The sequence below is a fragment of the Styela clava genome, chromosome 4, assembly GCF_964204865.1.
Source record: "Styela clava chromosome 4, kaStyClav1.hap1.2, whole genome shotgun sequence".
In the NCBI taxonomy this organism is placed as follows: domain Eukaryota; kingdom Metazoa; phylum Chordata; class Ascidiacea; order Stolidobranchia; family Styelidae; genus Styela; species Styela clava.
Genome location: NC_135253.1, coordinates 23,048,760 through 23,069,086, shown reverse-complemented (window position 1 = coordinate 23,069,086; position 20,327 = coordinate 23,048,760). Strand labels below are relative to the sequence as shown.

Sequence of the window (20,327 nt, the reverse complement as noted above, 5' to 3'; positions counted from 1 at the left end):
GCTATGTAACATTTCACATCACGTTACACTGACTACGTAGTAAAAATAGTAGCCTAATATATGTATTAAGGTGACCGTACATTTGAACCCATGTACATTTGAACCCATGCGTATATCCACGGGTTCAATCTATATGCGGGTGCTAAAACCCATGGGTTAGGGTTAGTATGGGTTTAACTATCCGTGAAACAAAAAAAAATTCCATAGGTGCAATAGCATACAGGTGCAATTGTCATGGGTTCAAATGTACGTGGGTTCAAATGTAATGGAACCATGTATTAAGCCCGCGCGCAAATCTTCTGACGTTTGGGCCGACGTCGAGTCTTAGATAGCCCTTAATAAACACATTTAATTTATTCATTTGTATCGCTAGGGTCTACATTTCAACAGAGTTAAATCAAAAATCTTAATTTCAAAACAGTTTCCACGCTTGATTGAAGACGACGACCAGAATTGGAAGACATAGTGATGTCATAAAGTGAACTGCGTGTACACGACCTGAAAAGTTAACAGAGCCAGCGTTAGAATTACATTTCATGGCCGCACACAACTTTTCAGGGAGCTAAACCTCATTTACTTTTGAGTTTGTATGCGTTAGTTTGACTAGAGCAAATTCAGAATAGCTAAAGAAAGCACTGTTGTTGATGAAGCAAGGTATATACAGGTTTTAGTGAAAATGCACCAGCTCATTTGAGCAATTCAACAAAGGATATAATTCTAGGATATATTCAGTTCGTTGCAATGAATAATTAAAAGTGATTTTGGAACTCATAGCGGGGACAATTTATCATAAAATGTTCGACGGTTTCGTTTTCCAAGCAAATAACGCAGGATCAGCGGTAAGCGCATTACACGGGGAATGCGTTTGACATCGGATCTCTGATTGCCCTGTGCGGGTTCACAGGCTCGACTAAGTTTTATCGGCTTTCCTCTCCTCTGGTATAAATATATAATCCCTACATTTTCTAAATTGTATGCCGCTGTTTATACAACTTAAAATATCTACAAAATAGAGGTCTTTTTTTAAACTTACTAGCGCCATCTCGAGCCTGACTGAAACAGAAAGCCTCATCTTTACACTCTTCTGTTGTCAGATCGCACTCGGAACATCTCGCACCTTCTTTGAATGGCGCTCTGCCTGTGGTCATAAAATACCAGTTATTGGTAAAATCAATTTATAATGAAATATAGATTTAGAATGCTCAAGCATAGCCTCAAAGATCAATCCAGGAGAAGTCGCATTCGAGTCGCTACCTTTGAAGGAAAAAGAAGGGAGGAAATTGACTGAAAAATATAGCATGCAATATAGTGATGTAGAGTATGTAAATTATTATCGCATCACTGGAGTTTTACCTAACGATTGGTTATGCAATATTGGAAACTGTATTGATTTTAGGGGGCTCCCGAAGTATGCGAACCAAGATGGCGGACGCGGACGCTCGTAAGGGGTCAATGAATGAATGCGGGTCGTGGTGCCGGACAAATGGCAGTAATTCGTCCGGCGCACTGCCGCCAACACATTTAAACCATTGTAGTTTAAATAACACATTATGAATTGTTAGTTCCTAATAGAAGTCGATTTCAATCAACGGTTCGTGATCACTCAACCGCGACGATAAAGACAAACGGCGGGTCGCATCCAGCAAAATTAGAGGTAAATATCGAGAATCAAGAAAAATCGAAAAAGCAAAACACTTATACTGACCTTTTCAATTTTCTAATACTAAAAATTGAAATTGATTGCTCCATTAGTTACAAAATGAAAGTTCTTTTGTTCACAACAATAAAATGCACTTTTGTGTCCAACAAAGCAACAAGTACCTTCAACATTTCCAGCCGGGTAATATCTGCAAAGAAACAAAGTAGCGACTCCGTATTTTCTTCCATCCCCGGTCTCCACTCCATCACATGTTGTCATCCCACAGCCGAATCTATGACTTTCAGCCCAGACGAGCTGTGAATGTATATGATGTATAGTTTAGTCCTGGGACGTGCAACCTGCGGCTAGTGAGCCAAATGCGGCCCACAATAACAACAACAATTGTGCGGGCCGCGAATAAGGGCTAATTTTGAACGGTGTGCGGCGCGCGAGACGAGACGAATTTATTTTAACCTGGTACGTGTAAGTTATTCCAATCATTTTGCGTTTCAAAGCCTATAACTGAGCGCTTAGCCTATGACATAAAAATGTCCTAACAACTAGCTTGTGCGAAGTCAACAACGCATGTTAAAAGTCGTAAGATCAATAACCAAAGTTTTTGTGCCTGCAATCACTAGAAAGCCTATGTTAAATAAAGGTGCGCCCGCCGTTTTATTCAGTTATTTGTATCTGGCCCTTCCGTATTAAAGGTTGCACACCCCAGGTTTGGTCTATAAAATGAATGGAAGTCTTAATAAATTTTTATCGCGTCGTCCAACTGTTTCTCAAGATTCGGTTGTATGCATGTTGTAATAGACCTTAGTTATTTTAACCCCATTTCACTAGAAAAAACATAACATAGCATGATCGAACATTTTTATATCGTTAGGATATGAATGTTTATGATGAATGAGTATGGGATTGTTGAATCGAATAGTAAATTATTCGAATCGTGTCAGACAAAAATTTGGAATCGCCGACATCTTGTTTCAAGGTGAACTCCTCAATTGGTTTTTTTATTAAAGTCATATTTTTAAAATACAATTCTGACGTATGATTCTATCTTCCTCATGAGGTCTTATCGTGTGTGAACACTCAGCAAACTGACTGAGTGATGGATTCTGTGTTTTCAGTAATTTATTTACTCATAAAAATAAACAAGCCGCATACAATTATGTCGTTTAAATATTGAATTTAAATATTCGCGATTCGATTCGAAAAAAAATAGTGGATTCTGAAATCATCAGGTATTCGAAAATGCCCAGCCCTAGATATTTCTCATCGTGTCCGAATAAATCGCTTTAAAAAATCTATCTTGTCGCAGGAAATTTTGCCGCATGTAAAATCGCTGCAAGAGCATTTTGCTGTAAAACAAGTATTTGTGATAAAATCAGTTAGATTAATAGGGTTAGGGTATGCTCTTAAATAACGAATCTCCTTCAAATAAAAAAAGTACTTCAGAAACTTAACTGTTTTTGTCACAAATACTTTGTTTTACAGCAAAATGCTCTTTCTGCGATTTTTCCTATGTGGCGAAATTTCCCGCGGCGAGATTTTTTACGACGAAATTTCCTAGAACCATTTCTCACTAACCTGCGTATAATTCCCACAATAACCCGTGTTGCACGTTGCCTTGTAGAAGTCATAATTCATCATCTCGCTTCCCCATGCATCGAACGTCTTTCTCAAGAACTCAGAAAAATTCTCCAGCTGTCCTTTGGAAATGTATTCATTCACTCCTACTTCTCCGTATTTCCTTGACTCTTTCTGAAATAATAAAGCGAAACAATGTTTAAACCACGCTTGAATATCGAACGAGGTGCTTGAGCGGCTGCATAAGTTACGTTATTGTTGACTTTTTAATGATTGGTCATTGTTACGGAAATTAACAAAGAAATCGATGCTCGGGGAAACATCCATATATATGTTGGCCGTTTTCAGTATTTTAAGCCTGATTGGTTCCGTGTTCATACCGGGAAGAGGAAAGCCAGTAAGATGGTTACAAAGCTAATCACTGTACTAATGTACAAGTTAATTTCGACTTTTATGCAGTTCTCGGAAGTATTTTGAAGTGAGAATCTTTTTTTTATACCTTCAAATTTATACGTGTTTTCAACATTTTTAGTCTTATTATGTTTTTCAAACGAAAATCCAAAAAAAAGTTGACGACCCCTAGCCTAGCCTCAATAATCGGTATTCGGTAAGTATGTGAACCAAGGTGGCGGACACAGGAACGGAGTATGTATACCGGGTTATGGTCAGACCATAATTTCATGATACTTAAAACCAAGATGCTGAATCTGCCCTCAGTTTGGCTGATTGTAGAGACTGGAAAAGAAGTATTTTTTCCCCGACTCCACGACATCGGATTAAGCATTCGAAATAAACTTATACTCATGTGCAGGGCCTACATATGGACACTCACACTGATGGGGAAGTTATAACAGTTTCTCGAATCGTCCATCGCTTCGTAGGCAAGTTCTTCGTCCCAAATCAATGGTCGCATGTTGGCGGCAGAGGGTCCAGAAGCTGCCCTGGCTCCCTTGTGAAACCCCGTCAATTCCATGATTTGTCCCGGATCTAAGTTCAGTTCAGTCTTTACCGATGCGCTGAGTGAAAAATTGGTTTTTAATTTTTTAAAGACCCGAAGAAAATACATTTTGAGTCCGCGTTGATATACTCATTATTACCAAGGCCGACCAGGAAAAGTCCCGTACCATGCGTGCGTCTGTAAAGGACTTGCTTGTCGACCTTTGGCGGATAAAAAAAAACAAGAAGAAAGCCGATAGGACAGCTCAATCATATGGCGAACCACGGTTCCTCGGGTGGTTACCATTGCTTGTCGGGTATGGGATTAGTTAGCCAGTTGTTTGGTCTCAGATGCATGGACCTAATGGTGGAGGAAGTCGTCACGACCAACGGTTACGTGGACCACCCTACGGCGACGAGGAATCCAGCAATCTTCTTCTCGCACATAACTAATAACTCTCCCCACATGGGATTCGAACCTGCCAACTCATGCTGGATAATCAGAGGTGCGGAATTTAAGGTCATAACCTTACTTTGAGCAAACTGACAAACAAAAGATAAATTAATATAACCCAAACAACGGAGCCAAACAATTTCACAATTTTACGTAAATTGAACACATTGCAGCCAAAGATTCCAATACTACTCACCCATGCGCCAAAGTAATGAAAAGTGCCACAGAAAGAACTAGTTTCATTATTATTTTTCGTTGCACCGTTCACCCAAGCAAAGTCGTACAAATGAGTATATTCCTGTTTAAATTTAAATTTTTATGTTTTGATAGCAACACATTGTGACGTCACTCTTATATTTTTTAAAAATAGATTAACGCAGAAACGTACCGTCTTATTTTTGTTTTGTTCTGTCTGTGTGTAAACTGTTTTAACAATGCTGGCCACGTCAACATATCAATTAGGCTACAGACCTGTTCACGTGTGATCAGTGTTTTCCCTGATAATTGTTTTATTAGTGTCCGTACACAGAATTTAGCGTCATAGTTTCACCTAAACCACTTTATCACATTTTCAGCAATGCCCAATCTAGCAATCAGTGTAGTTTTTCATGGCTTAGTTTTCTTAGCTTTCATGACTATCGTCGCCACTTCCTTACATTGCACTCCCCATATTATTGTTAGTCACCACCAAGGAGTCGCATTTTTGAACTTTACCATGGGCGTCATTTTGAGTAGATATGACACGCGCTCAAATATATGAACACGGAAATAAAACGATATGTCGACGAAATGTTCAATGAATGGACCTTTCCCCGAGCATCGACTTCCTTGTTTACTTCGTGACATTGGCCAATCAGCAAATTGCAAAAAGTGACGTAACAATGCTCCCTTTTCGCATCCGCTCAGACACTTTTCTCACTCAGACAGATTTTCAAGCGTGGTCGTAAACATTACCTCGTTTTCGCACTTTTGAACTCTATTCGTTAGTTTTCAGTTATGTTTTAGAAACTTAAATGTAAATCAGATAATTCAATGGTCACCCTGTCTTCCTAGGAGTTTCAATTTAATTGCAGTAATAAAAATTAGTGTAGAAATAGCTGTGATAGATTAGGCTAAAATTCTTTAACGGTAATTTAAAAAAAACAGGTTGTTGTATGCGATGAATCATAGTGATGGTTTGAAACACATACCCCATTTCACAGGCGCCAACTCGCAAAAGCACTCTTAAAATAGCCCCGAAAATTTTGCAATAGTAAACTATAGGAAGAATTTTTCGGGGGTCAAAGGTCGGGGAAAGGTCCATTGTACCGGATATCATAAAACAGTGAACTTAAAAATGCACAATTTGGAGTGAAATGTCGGGCCGTAGGATTCGAGAAAAGAATTTAAAATTAATATGCGACAGTGCGACTTGCGCTGTTTTCACTAACAACAAATTAGATTTTTTCATTGCGGAGAAAACAATTTTTTCACAACAACGACAGTTTAGCAAAATAAATCAAAGGTTCACATCTTATCCCTGTCCGATAAAATTATTTTGAATGTAGAAAGTTTTCAAAAAAGAAATTGAGCGCAAATAATGGAAGACAATTCAAGAATCGAATAAAACTTTCAGATAAAGCTTAAAACGTGTGGAACGCCTTTTACATTGAGAATAGAAGAAACACGGGCACTCTTTTTTTTTATCGCACCTCAACCAAAATGGCAATAATCAAACTTAACTTATCTGCCTCTAGGAAAATCGTCCAAAAAAGACTAGAAAATGAGTAGAGGAACAATCTAGGCCTGCCCGAACTGTCGCTGGTCTATATGTGAAACGAAATGTACAGGGCCTAGCATTGATACACATAAGAATAATAACTGAAAATGGAGATTTTGTATTAAATGAATTAATGTTTACGTTTTATTTTAAATTTTTAAATAACTACGAATTATGATTATTGTCTCGTGAGCGTTGCGTACAGGGAATTCACATGCGAAATATTGCCAAAGTTCGGATTTTTACATGGTTCACTCTCAAGGAAATCGCCAAGTTTTTGATTTATATTCGTAAATTGTCGATGTCAACCTCAAAAAACGTGTAGCTTTAGTGGCAGAAGCTTCCTCCACAAGATGCCATATTTCAACTATTATTTGCACAATATAGTAGGGATGGGATAGGATAGGATTTACTTACATATTTATCCCGGGGGAGAGGAAAGCCGATAAAACGGCTTATCCATATGGCGAACCACGGCCTCTCGTCCGGTTGGTTACCATTCCAAGTCGGGTATGGGATTAGCTATATTGTTTGTTTTCGGAAGCATGGACTTGGTGGTGGAGGAAGCCGTAACCGACCAGCGGTTACGTGAACCACCCAACGACGGCGAGGAGTCCAGCAATCCTCTCGCACATAACCATCCCTGCATGGGATTCGAACCTGCGAACCCACGCAGAGTAATTAGAGGTGCGGTGGCGAGCGTATTCCTAACGCTTAGCCCGTTGAGCCACACCGCCGCGCCGAGTAGTTTGAGAAATCAGTATATTACCAAGTTTCAGAAGGGGGGGGGGTCATAAGGGGGAATTACCTAAAATAGCTCTTTATAACACTAATAGGCTACGTTTCGAATGGTTTAAAAAAATATAAACCACTTCTCTTTATTTTTATTTTTTTGATAAATCCTCGTCGGTCTCGTCCCCAAATTTTTATGACATTCGGTACAATTCTTCTAATATCAGCTGTAACATTTTTACTTTACGGTGGCTCCCTTGTTTTAATTTCGATTTCATATTCCTGTTATCCTGTATTCAGTTGTTTGCCCCCGTTTGCTGTTTCATTACGGTATTTTGTGAGTTCCGTATAGGCTACCGGTACTGGATTATGAAAAGTGAAAATTATATTGGATGGTAATATAAAGTAATGTGACGATTGTTGTTTCCTTGTTTGGGTTCGCCCTGGACATTCTCAGGTCAAAGTCAAATTATATGTATAGTACCGTAAAAGCAGGTAACTTCGGATGATTTCACTATATTATGAACAATTTCTCCGCCGTTTATTGTTCAATTGAAGCCAAACTTGGAATATAATACATTGAAGCCTTTCTCCTCGCGATAAACTCGGTTTCATATCAATCAATACTTTTTTTCATTCAAATTATTGACTTTATTTGCCTGCCGATCTGTATTCCAAATGTTTATAACTTCGGATGGCCACTTTTCGCTTTGCGTCACTTCGTCGTGAGAGAGAAATGTCTGCGTGATCAGTGACGCGTGATAACGTCGCTGCGTAGAACTTACGACGCCGTGATTCGTTTTGCGTGTCGCACACTGACGTTCATCTATGACGGCCGTTTTTGTGATTATTAATTCTTCCGGGTCGGCGGACATCAGAGTTTTATATATCTGGTGTACCCGTGTGTTTACATCGGCAACAGCTCTTGAAGACAAGAAGGACTGATTTCAAAACCCAAATTAATTTTGTTCTGATTTAATCTTACGTGTTGGCTTTGATCTTACTTATCACCGTTTGTATACTATTAATCGTTCGAGTTTAAAGCGAACGGTGATATTATTATCGTCGCCGAGATGGAGATATTTATTAAGACGATGATTGATGTTGTTATGCTTTGCACCCGCGATTGTGCGAATACTGAATTTTTATTTATAATAATGATTGAATAAATCGGCCGTTATGCATTTATACTTGTCATAAGGCTTTTGGTCCTGATAGCGGGTCGGACACTAATTATAACTATTTCCCTCAAGTTTTTAACTTTTTTTTTGAACAAAACAATACCCCAACGGTTATTATAGCTAAAACCGTTACCGACTAATTCACAATTTTATCTGCGGAATTTGCGAACTCAGCACTTTACTCGACGATTTTGACAGTGTCGCGCCATAATTATTACCGCTAAATGCTTCAAAATACAACGCATGTAATAATTTTGCCCAGCCCTATTCCTGACGTTTCGCAAAACTAAACCATTTATCTCTTGACTATTCTTAATTTCATGAAAGTGCTATATCTTGCTATTATGATCGTTTCAATACGAAACAAAAATGAGACAACATGGGACAAATGAAAATAAAAAACGGACGAATAAAATAAGTCGTAAAAGTAAAAATGGAAAACTATTTTTAATACAAAACAAAAATGAAACGAATGAAAATAATAAAAAAGAAAAATGGATGATGAATTACAGTAGGTAGTAAAAGTAAAAAAAATGGAAGTGGACAACAATATGGAACAGTGTAGCTTGTGGCCGTGTTGATAATTCAGATATAATGTATTCACAGGCAGATAGACATGAAACGGATAAAAACGCCAAAAACCTCCAATCTCCTGCTGTGTGCACCTGTGCAGAGTTTTATGCTCACCTGTGCAACATTCTACTCTTAATATATTATCATCGCCGATCGTAAAACCTTGTCATTGTGATAGTATAGATACGCGTATCTGGCTGTTCATCAGCCTTACGTATCAACAACATCTATACGGTCGAAGAATGCCGAAATGTTAACACACAAATTTAATGTGCATTAATCGGATTCACAATAAATAAACAGCATATGACCGGGGCTATAATTAAGTTTTTGTAGGATTTGGTGACGAGGATCAGGTAGGAGTTTTCACTTTATATTTAACTACACGTGGCGCCACATAGTCTGGCGTTCAAATGTCGCAGCGAGTTACGCACGAGCTACGCAATGTGACGTCGGCCTTAAATGGAGCGAAATTGAATCACGTTGTTGACGTCACGTTCAGCGTAAGCACCGTAACGTCGATATTTTGACGAAATTTTTAAATCAAAATAATATATTTTACTTGAATCTCGTACGACATCTCGTGATCACTGTAATTTTCCTTGTACATTGTGTATGCCCTCTAGCGATTGACGGTCTTTTAGTGAAGTTAGCGTCGATAGAAGTCGCTATTTTAGCCGCTCAAAAGCGAGGTGTCAATTTTTGGCAAAAAGGTGATTTTTTGTGTCAAAAAATAAATCCTATTAGGCGACTGAATATGATAAGAGATTAAGATATATAAGGACTCTCTATAGAAACTGCCAGAAGCAGAATATGACGTAATTTAGTCGAGATATAAACGATTGAAAATTTCATCCGAAGTTATAAACCATCCGAAGTTACCTGCGTTTACGGTACCGGTTCCGGTAGGCGGTACCGGTAATAGGTATAAAGTTATCAGATGTTTGGTATCATTTCATTTGCTCAACGAATTTTCAAATGTTTATTGTATAAAATATTCTTGAAATCAAGAATTATGTTGTATTGAAAGCTTATGCCTGTAGGCGAAATCTCAAATTTTCCATTGTATTATGATTTCACATTTATTTAATTTCAATTTTTAGAATCTGGAACTAAAGTTCAGGCTAAACATACATTAGCCATCAACAAGAATGACGATTGCTAGTGTAGTGCAGTAGTACCGGTACTGTAGTGTGTGGCTATGTTTGGCAAAGAATTTGCAAAAATCATCTCTAACTCATAGGTAGTAATTACCGTAAAAGCGCCTAACTTCGGACAGTTCCTAACTTCGGACAAAATTTTTGAACGGCCATATCTTGGCTAAAACGCGCCGTATATTGCTAATTTTAATTATTATAGGTTGCGCTGTTATATTTACATCTATTCTCATCTTTTTTAATGTTGCATAATTATTTTTTTGTTAAAAAAACGGGAATTTTGCCGAAAATTGACTGCCCGGCATTCAACGGCGCAGAGCGTCGCTCCTACTGAAGCTATCATCGTCAAAATACCATCATTCGGTAGAGGGCGACAACAATGTATATAATTTATTTGAGTGATCGCAAGATGTCGTACGAGATTTAAATAAAACCTAAAATTCTGAATTATAAATTCCGTAAGAATATTAAGATTTCACGCAGCGTCAAAAATTACGTCAACCTCACGTAGATTATTTTTCGCTCACTTCCGACACGACGTCACACTGCGTCGCGGAAATGAATTTTGACGCCAGACACAACGGAGCCAATATGACAATTTCCGTTAAGATAAAGACGGCGTTCCAATGTAATATTTTTGTATTTTGTTCGGTCATGTAAGAATATATGCCAAAATTACATTAATGAAAATACATGTCACACTTAATCGATGACGTTAAAAATCGAATATATAAAACTATGATAATTCCAACGTCCATATGGCACAGTGCACTGACTTAACCATTATTTTATGATTAGTAGTCGAAATGACAGGTATTGAATACGGCCTGGGTGAATTTTATTCACTCGAAATTAAAAATAAATTTAATCTCCAACAAATAAACGGGACCTACATGTTTACAAGATTAAGTTGAATTTTGAATTAAACTTTACAATCGGATTTACCGTGTGTTTGATATAAATTATCATTTATAAAGATAACCGCGCAGAATAAAAAAAAAGCTATCCGTCGAGAATATTAATACTTCAAAGACTTCGATAGAAGCCTGTTAAAATACTTCATTGTGGATTGAAACGGTTTGCATCAGATATATTTACGTATGCATTTCCTGATTAAAATGACTAACGTGTTATTATACTCATCTGAAGTATCGAAAATAACGAACGAAAGATGTAAACATAGGACGACGGAAGTTTCAAATAATGCATTTTCGTCGTGACGTCAATGTTACGTTACGACGACGATCGAGCGTCTTATCTTCACGCAACGACGTGATTACGTCATCCGCATCGGAAGCCTCTTTCTCTCTGTGCGTCGCGGTTACGCAGTGAAGAAAATGACTGTCCGAAGTTAGGGCAGTGAAGGATAACGGTCAGATGGCAAGAAATATCGATTATTTCAATAGTAAAAATAGTCCAATTGAACCGAAATTTGCAGGGAATGTAAATTACCGCACGAATGTTTTACCGAGCAATTTTGGCACCGTTTGGACAATAAATGGCCGAGTTATTGACGAAAATATAGTAATTTTGTCCGAAGTTAGGCGCTTTTACGGTACCATAAATTTTGGAAAAAATAGTTGGAATAACATTGTCTTGGTCAATTTCCTCCAGTGTTGGGGTCTTGCAGTACGGCACACTATACATTTGGGTGACATCGTCTCGTTTCAGAGAAACCCATTTTACCAATGATCAGACACCCCTCCTTTGGGAGAGGTCTGGACATTGTTGTCCCTCAATATCGGTAAAAATACAGTATAATGAAGTTGCGCAAAATACTACAAAGAAGCGCAATCTAATAACGTCATCATTGAATTCCTCTGGAAAAAATAATTCAATTTACCGAAGGAAAAAAAATTTTACTATGGCATTCGAGAGTTTTTAGCAAAAACGGCAATTTTGGTCATGTGTCGGACTGTCGGTCGCGATTAATTTAGATAAATATTGAGACAAGCATGGCGCGATATGACGCATCTGACGTGGTGCCAAGCGCCCCTCGTTTGTGAGACACATTGAGTGTTTGTTTTATTGAACCAAATGGAGAGAAATTCTTGGAATTTGGATAGTGTGCCGTACTGTCTTGTGTAGTCTCGCACCTAAGGTACTTCTAGAGGACGTACCATAACAATTTTTTCACATGTCAATCCTACTCCCACCTGACTGCGACCTCACAATCATGTCGTAGAGCTTGCCAAAGTATAACTCCCTGACGACAGCAATCTTTCTTATATTGGGATGAATGCGACAAGAGAGAGAAATACCTTGTTCGATTTTGGGTGATCGTATGACAGTTGTGAGACGGTGACGTCGTAGTGATGTAATTTTTGGATGAGTAGTCAGGTGGGGGTTAGGCATAGCATATTATGAAAAAATACATTATGTACGAAACTACACTAGACCCCAGTGTTATAAGTTGACTGTCAGAATGTGGAAAAATTGTTTTGTCAGACATCAGATGTCAAAATGAACGTATCCTAAATGATTCCTAAAATTTAGTATATTGAATATACTAATTTTGACATCCTCAAATCAAATTTAAATGATAATATATGTCAGGGCTACTCAACTGGCAGACTGTGGTCCGAATTCAGACCTTCTAATCATTAAATTTGGCAAGTGCAGTTTTAGGTATTCTGTGGCGTCTGCAGCTGCCACAAAACCATGGCGGTATTTCCATACCATGGCCGCTACGGCCAAGCCTATGGCGACTGACTTTTTAGCTGCCACAAACGAACGACGAGCTGCCGTTACCGCGGCAGCAAATTGAAAACCAATTGCAGGTAAAATTTTGCTGCCGTAACCATGGCAGGTGGGCCTTAAAGACAGGGCTGTCCCTTATGGTGATAAATATTGGGTAAGTTGGGATGTTTTTCTTATGGATACAGTTTTGATGGATTTGTGGTTAAGGTTTAAGTAGATATAATTCCGCATGATTAATTGAAATCGGGTACATTTATTTGTGAATATACCGTTAATACTGATTACTGAATACTGAACAGCGCTATAAAACCATGGTAAGAGCTGCGCGGTTCGTTCGTGGCAGGAGCTGCCATGAAGTGGTAAGAACTGCGCCTCGAATTTGGACCTCGTGTGCTTGTTTATTTTGGCAGCATAAGCATCGTTTTATAGTTTTAGGTGATTTTGATACAATTTAAATACACAGCTATACAGTTTGTCGTGCTGGTACCGATGTGCGATATTATTTGTGTCCATATTAGCGAGCCATTCATTGCGCTTGTATTGAATTTAATATTGCATTTGAAGTTTTGTTTATTTAATGAAAAAAATTTTCTTTAATGTGCGGACCCCAGTAACTTTGAAGTTTTCTAAATGGACTATTGGTGAAAATAGTTGAGTAGCTCTGATATATGTAAAGCGCTTATTGTTATAATGTTTACTACAGTTTTCATTTGCTACTGACACTGCATTGCTTTATATCAATGTTCAATTTGTCGAATTTTCAGATGAAATATTTTGTGTTGTTGTATTATCAAGAATTTATTATTTTAATTTAAACACTTTAAATATATTTAATTTGTCAAATCCTACTAAATTATAATATTTCAATTTCACAGCTATTAAGTTTTAATTTCTGAAATGTAAAAGTGAAGTTCAGGCTAAACATACGTTAGCCACCAACGAGAAGGATGATTGCTAGTGTGGTATGTCGTCAGGCTGGTCTCGCTGCTGTTAAAAACAGCATTCCGGGTGTAACAAAATGTTTTTCTGTTGCCGGTTTTCATACCACGACTCCGGAAAGGTCTACATTGGGTGAATTCATCCAAACGGTGAGGTTCAAGTATTTCAATAATATTCGTCATAACTTGGACAATGACAAATGGGCGAAAATATTCGTTGTCGAAGGAAATATAAAATCAGGAAAAGGGGCGTTCGCAAAAGAATTCGCAGAAAAGTTAGATCTGCGTTATTTTCCGTCTGTCGAACCAGAATACCAAGTAACACACAACTGTCATCCCGAACATCTCGAAAGGACTCTGAATTTGTTTCACACGATAACTCGACTTTCGTTGGAAGATTTCTACAAAAACCCACAAGATTGGCCCCATATTGGACGTTACCAGTTGGAAATGACTTCAGCTCGATTCATGCAATACGCTCATGCCGTGTGTCATCTTCTGTGGACAGGTAGGGATCCTTATCAGTGGCCTCTTGTAGTATTGAGCTCTTTTTCCAGAGCGGAAACGTATAAATCAACATACAGACATATATCCTTTTGTAGCTTTATTTTTTTATCATGTTAAAGATAGTGACTCTTCTGATTCTATTTTTATCGAAAAAATTAGTTCAAAATTAAGGTCTCTCGGAAACATAAAGCAAATCTATGAGCAAAAGTTACAAAAAACAAGTTATGAAAAACCTTCTGTAGCCCTGTTCGTTTCGCATTTTGCATCCAGTTTCATAATTTCAATATGTGAGATAGTAAATTTTTATCGACAAGATTTTGTTTAAAGCAAGGTTTCTAGGCCAAAGCTAAAACAGAAAATCGAGTCTCTGAACTGGGCCTCGAGAGTTGGGAAAATTTAGACTAGACTCCAGAAGGTACTCCCGAAGTATGTAAACCAAGATGGCGGACACCGGAACGTAGTATGTGTACCAGATTAGGGTTAGTCCATAATTTTATTCCAATTTTCCTTATTTTAGTTCTATCACGAGGTCAGGGACTAAACAAGTGACTCTCGTAGTATTTGTATCTGAAATTATGGAGCCCAACCCTAACCTGGTACACATACTACGTTCCGGTGTCTGCCATCTTGGTTCACATACTTCGGGAGTACCCCCCCCCCCCAGCATTGAAAAAAGAAATGATACTGAGTGGAACTAGAACTTCAGGTGGAGAAATATTGACTCTAATCGGCTCCAAATAAGAGCAAATTCTGATAACACGTACTTTTGCGCATGCATTCCTTCTCCAATTGTTCATTCAAAATGCTAACTTTACTTGATACATTATGTGTATCTGGCGAAATATTCAATTTTAATAATCACCATCAAATTACTGGAAGGAAGGTCTCCCAGACACAGTCAAAATAGAAAACCAAAGTTGTGTTGAATACTACACAATTCAAGAGTCCAGCTGCACACTATCATAAATGTATTTCTGTAAAATTTTGTCTGACCAGTTTTTCTTAGACAAGCATTGCATGCATTACAACATTGCATTGAGGAAGGACTGAGGAAGGAGTTAGTCTCGCCTCTCGCGTAACCTCTACTAGTAGTTGTGTTGAATAGTTTCGAATCTCATCCAATTAAGCTGATTTAATTTGATTATAATAGTTAGCGAAGTGATTGAAAAAACTCTGATTTTGGTCAGATGAAACGTTACAGAAATACATTTATGTATTAGTGACTTTTGTCCAGAGTTTTAGTTGTAAAAATGTGAAAAAATAACACATAACTATCACTTTAGAGGCTTTAACCCCAAAAGGTATTTTGAGAAAATGTGAAAAAAGTGTAATTTTTAAACTTCTGTGACTTTCTATTAAAATACTTTTGGTCTAAACCAGGGGTGGACAAGGGGGCAAAATTAACCCACTCAGAATGGCGGGCTATGTAAGTGTGACCTAAAAAGTTACATTCTATGAACAACATTTACATGTTACAAAAGAGGAAATCGATAAGCATCGTGCCAAAACCAAATTTAATCGCAAGTTCAACAAATTCCTTGAGCTATTTTTAGCTAAAACTTCAAAATTTGGTTTTAGTTTGGTTGTCACAGCATCAGGCTGGCCGGATTGAAGTACCCAACGGGTCGGATTTGGCTCATGTCAGGTCTAAACTATGATTATATATTAAATTAGAAAACGCACCTATTCTTTTGTAATATTCTAAGATAATTTCCTTAATTCAATTATCGACATGAACCATTTTTTATGAATAGAACTTTTATTAATTTTCACAAATTCTGCTAGTCATGCTTCATTGATTTTTCGACACGTTATGCTGACTATATTGAAATATCCCTTAAGGCTCATCCCTTAAGTAACCATAAGCCTTATTTTCAGGCCAAGGATGTGTTTTGGAACGGGGTTACTTTGGACTCGAAGTATTTGAACATGCGATCAGAAAGCTGAACTTGGTGCCAGAGAAAGTATTGGAACATTATTATCTGATGCGGGCTCGCATGACTCCTGAGTGAGTTTTAATGAATTATTACTTATTGCTTTTGATCGGTAAGTATGTTGATAGGTATTTGTCTGTATTTCCGTCTGTTTGTCTGTAAGATGCACGCGATTTCTCACGAAAGCGAGATTGAATCTGCTCCAGATTTTGCATGTGCATTCATCATATGTCGGACCAGAAGCCTATTGATTTTGAATGAATTATGTCGTATAATTAGTGAGTTATTAATTAATTAGTGATAGGACACAAGGTGTCACCATGGGATAAGAGCGCTGTTTTGGGGGATCCCTTAACTTTCGATCGATAAGTCTTCGCTCTGACCGATATTCTCGTTTTTTTTTTAATTAAGAACTCTTTACGGTACTCCCGTAGTGTGCCAGTGCCAGGTCAAGGTTAGGCCATTATTTTATTTTGCTTTCTCCTTATTTTAGTTCTATCACGAGTTCGGGACTGTCTGTGTTAGCCAAGTGAATATACCCCTTGCCCATGCCATAGGCTTCAGTGCCTTTACACAACTTGATGTAAAGTAGACGAACAAATTTAGTTATCTCCATATTGGTGAACACACTTCTGGAAGCGCCACTTTAGTGACTAGGCCACGACAACTCTTTCAATATTAAGCTTTCTACATTCTTCAACAGTTTTGAATAATTAACATACTTAAAAATTCAAATTTTGGTTTTTCAAGACTCCTGACACCACAATGTGTGATATATCTTGACGTGGAACCAGAACAATGTCATGAAAATCTTCAGAGAAGCGGAATAGAATGGGAAAAGCATATTCCGCTGGAGTTTTTACAAGCTATGGATGAGGGGTGAGCTGAAGTTTTGTTTTTCAGATATCCGCTGTAGGAAGGGCGTAGCCAGAATTTTTCAAAAATTTTTTCTCAAATTTCTAATTGTCAAGTTAGACCGTAACAGCTAACTAGCGAGTGTGACCAGAGCTGGAAAATGTCCCAAATACGTTTTAAATTACGAAAAATGCTATGTATGTATAGCAACAGATCATATTTCAGAATGAATTTTTATTCCGACCATCCGACCATGGAATGTGTTTGTTGCGTCACAATGCGTTTTTGCAACGAGGCATGTTTTGCAATTGGATATATTGTTTTTCCAAGACGCGTGAAGCTGATTATATTAACGAATCAATTTTTTCAATCAACAACCCTTGCAATTTATAATTGGTCTGCGGCCCACTCCAAAATGTCTCTGTGGCTCACCAGTGGGCCATGGCCCAGTGGTCTAGCTGTCGGCTCCAAACGGCTGTGGTGATCTGGATGAAATTTTTCGCATTTGTTATCCCTAGTCACCCTAGTGTTAGGTGAGTTACCCGAAGTTCAAATTGATGTTTTGTTTCCATGGCAGCAGCAACAAAAACGCATTGATCACTGTAAAATTGCTGTTATCATCTCACAAATTAATTAGAGAATTAAAATTTCAATACGATACGCTGAAGATACTAATGAACTATGGAACATTCATCCTTATAACTCATGAACTTGGGAAGTCTTAGTAATTATATAACCAGGTTTTAATTATTAGCCACATCACTTACGCAAGGATGCTGATGAAACGCGCATGCTGATGAAACGCGCAGAGTGTGCGTTACGACGTTACGAGTATAAATGGCTAATAATCTATTAAATTTTGAAAAACAAACAGGAATTGAATAGGCAGAGGTTGAAATGTATTGTAAAAGTTGGGAAATACTGCTTTATTACATCACAAATATTTTTAGGTACAATATGAAGTATCTACCAAGTGCTCCAACAGCTGGAACCAAAGTCCTGAGATTTGATTGGACGAAACCGGAAGCTGTTGATGACATTATTCTTGACTTGGATGACATGCCAACATTACAGGTTAGCCCAAGTGATTTTTTGTATAATGTATTTGTACGTCATTTTGCAGCCACTGCTAAGTAAACAAATACTTGCAGATTTGAGAGTATTGGGCTGGGTTAGATTTTTAAAATAAATCTGGACCTCCTGAAGCATGTGCACTAAGATAGCGCACAACCTGAACTCAGGTTGTGTACCAGGTTAGGGTTCAGGTTGTGCGACATCTTGGTGCGCATACTTCAGGAGCACCATAAATCAAAATTTTGTACGAGTAATATGAAATTTTCAAAACTTTTTCAAGAACAGGGGGCTGCTTAAAATACTTTGGCGTGATACATGCTGCCAGCGGACTGTTGTTCGCCTATTCTTGATGGTGATCCACATATTTATCCTGATGGAGAGGAATATTGATAAGATGGCTTAATCTTATGGCGTATCATGCCCTCTCGTCTGGTTATCAGTCCATGTCGGGTATGGGATTAGTTAGCCGGTTATTTGTTTTCAGATGCATGGACTTTATGGTGAAGGAAGCCGTAATCGACCAGTAGATACCTGAACCACCCTGCGGCGAGGAGGAGTCCAATAATCCTCTCGCACATATTGAACCCCATATGGGATTTGAACCCGCGACCCCATGTCAGATAATATCAGAGGTGCGGTGGCAAGCATATTCCAAGACCCATACTATTATAAAGTCCTTATCTGCTTTCCTTTTTAGTGTAAATATTAAACCCTTCTTATATTTCTATCCAGGAAAAGGAAAGCAAATGGGACAGCCATCGAGCCATCTTGATGAGGTATAACGACTACCTGGCGGACCCTCAGAACATCAACAAGCTTATAAATCACCAAATCACGCCGGTTGAAGAGTTATGGTATCCAAAATGGGTCCATTGGGCAACAGATAACTTCAATTACTCAAGAACGAAGACAAATGATAAGTTCTATTGGCTTGCAGAGGAACCAGCGCGCAAGTATTCATACAAGAAACGATATGGATGGCTTTTCCATGGACTGAATCTACCCTGGCGCTAATCTACATTAAGGCCCCCCTTCAAAATTCTCCATATGTTTTTCGGTGTTACCCCCCCCCCATATTTCAAGAATATTTGGACCTTAATGATGTTATACCACCAAAATTTTTCATAGGCTGAATCTACTCTTAAGACCCTTTTGAAAATTTGCATATTCTTTTTTGTTGTATCTTCCCCCCCTCCTCCCATATTTCGAGAATATTTATTAGACCCCTCTTTTAAAAAAAAATTTGATGAATTGATTGAATTTTTTTTTGATGTTATACCCCCAAAATTTGAAAAATATTAAAATTCCAAACTTCAATATTGTTATCAATGATCCAAATTGTAGAATACACCTCACTTCTGAGTGAGTTGAGTATTTTCCATCATAATTCTATATGACTTCAGTAGCGCTTGTGTCATTTCAGTCGCCGCAGATGACTTTTGAGAGTAAATGCATGCAACCTTTTTTGGAGAAGTTCTGATTAGGCTATCTTCCATAGGTCCTAGATTTGTTCCATATTTTTTGTGTGTGATATGATATAATATAAGTTCAGATGAGAAAATTTTGATGTGAATGTTTAATTTATGGTACAGCGGGATTGGTCAAGATGGCTTGAGACTTTGAGACTAGACTACATCGATCAGAGCTTAAAGTTGTGAATTTGACCAGCGGAAGAAAAATGATAAGACAGCTTAAATCGTATGGTGCACCACGGCCTCTCGTTCTTTTACCAGTCCATGCTGGGTATGGGATTAGTTGTCTAGTTTCAGATGCTTGACTTGATGGTGGAGGAAGCTGTAATCGACCAGTAAGTGCCCCATGGTGACGAGGAGTCCAGCAATCCTCTTACACATTTTCCTCCATGGGATTCGAAGGTGCGCACCCATGTAGCGTAATCGAAGGTGCGGTGGTGAGTGTATTTCTAAAGCTTAACTTGATGCGCTGAGCTCTTTAACTTAATTTAATATGGGACTTTATAAACATCAGCGTCACATCAGAGGCGCAGTTTTTACCAATTCATGGCGGCTGCCGTCACGGACGAACTGCGCCATCTCTTGCCATGGTTTTATGACGGTAGAACTGATATATTCACAAAGTCATGTAACGAATTTTAGTTTGTCGTGCGGGATTATATTTACTTAAACCTGAAACCTAACCCCAAATCCATCAAAACTTATCCATGAAGAAAATGTTACTTTTCTTACTCAAAGTTTGTCACCATCTGGGACAATCCTGCTATTACAGCCTACATACCTTGGTTTGTGGCAACACAATTTTACCCGCCATGGGTTTCAA

General features: G+C 38.1%; 2 protein-coding genes across 2 annotated transcripts; one reads left to right on the top strand and one right to left on the bottom strand.

Moving 5' to 3' along the window:
• Nucleotides 1-346: 346 nt before the first annotated feature.
• Nucleotides 347-4,949, bottom strand: LOC120326728 (peptidase inhibitor R3HDML-like). The gene is made up of 6 exons (XM_039393064.2): nt 4,819-4,949; nt 4,065-4,248; nt 3,233-3,406; nt 1,822-1,954; nt 1,034-1,138; nt 347-498 (listed from the first exon to the last, which is right to left on the bottom strand). The coding sequence occupies exons 1-6, from the start codon at nt 4,863-4,865 to the stop codon at nt 413-415; spliced, it is 729 nt and encodes a 242-aa protein (XP_039248998.2). The 5' UTR covers nt 4,866-4,949; the 3' UTR covers nt 347-412.
• An 8,643-nt stretch (nt 4,950-13,592) lies between these two features.
• On the top strand, nt 13,593-19,604 carry LOC120326015 (NADH dehydrogenase [ubiquinone] 1 alpha subcomplex subunit 10, mitochondrial-like). The gene is made up of 5 exons (XM_039392222.2): nt 13,593-14,170; nt 16,048-16,177; nt 16,854-16,982; nt 17,909-18,032; nt 18,765-19,604. The coding sequence occupies exons 1-5, from the start codon at nt 13,672-13,674 to the stop codon at nt 19,044-19,046; spliced, it is 1,164 nt and encodes a 387-aa protein (XP_039248156.2). The 5' UTR covers nt 13,593-13,671; the 3' UTR covers nt 19,047-19,604.
• The last annotated feature ends 723 nt before the right edge of the window (nt 19,605-20,327 follow it).

Excerpts from the sequence above, each read along its gene's own strand:
- LOC120326015 (XM_039392222.2), top strand. The coding sequence starts at position 13,672 with ATGATTGCTAGTGTGGTATGTCGTCAGGCTGGTCTCGCTGCTGTTAAA. Across the intron at positions 14,171-16,047 it reads GTGTCATCTTCTGTGGACAG|GCCAAGGATGTGTTTTGGAA; the intron begins GTAGGGATCCTT and ends CCTTATTTTCAG. Across the intron at positions 18,033-18,764 it reads ATGACATGCCAACATTACAG|GAAAAGGAAAGCAAATGGGA; the intron begins GTTAGCCCAAGT and ends ATTTCTATCCAG.
- LOC120326728 (XM_039393064.2), bottom strand. The coding sequence starts at position 4,865 with ATGAAACTAGTTCTTTCTGTGGCACTTTTCATTACTTTGGCGCATGG. Across the intron at positions 1,955-3,232 it reads ATTGTGGGAATTATACGCAG|CTCGTCTGGGCTGAAAGTCA; the intron begins GTTAGTGAGAAA and ends ATACATTCACAG. Across the intron at positions 1,139-1,821 it reads CCCGGCTGGAAATGTTGAAG|GCAGAGCGCCATTCAAAGAA; the intron begins GTACTTGTTGCT and ends TTATGACCACAG.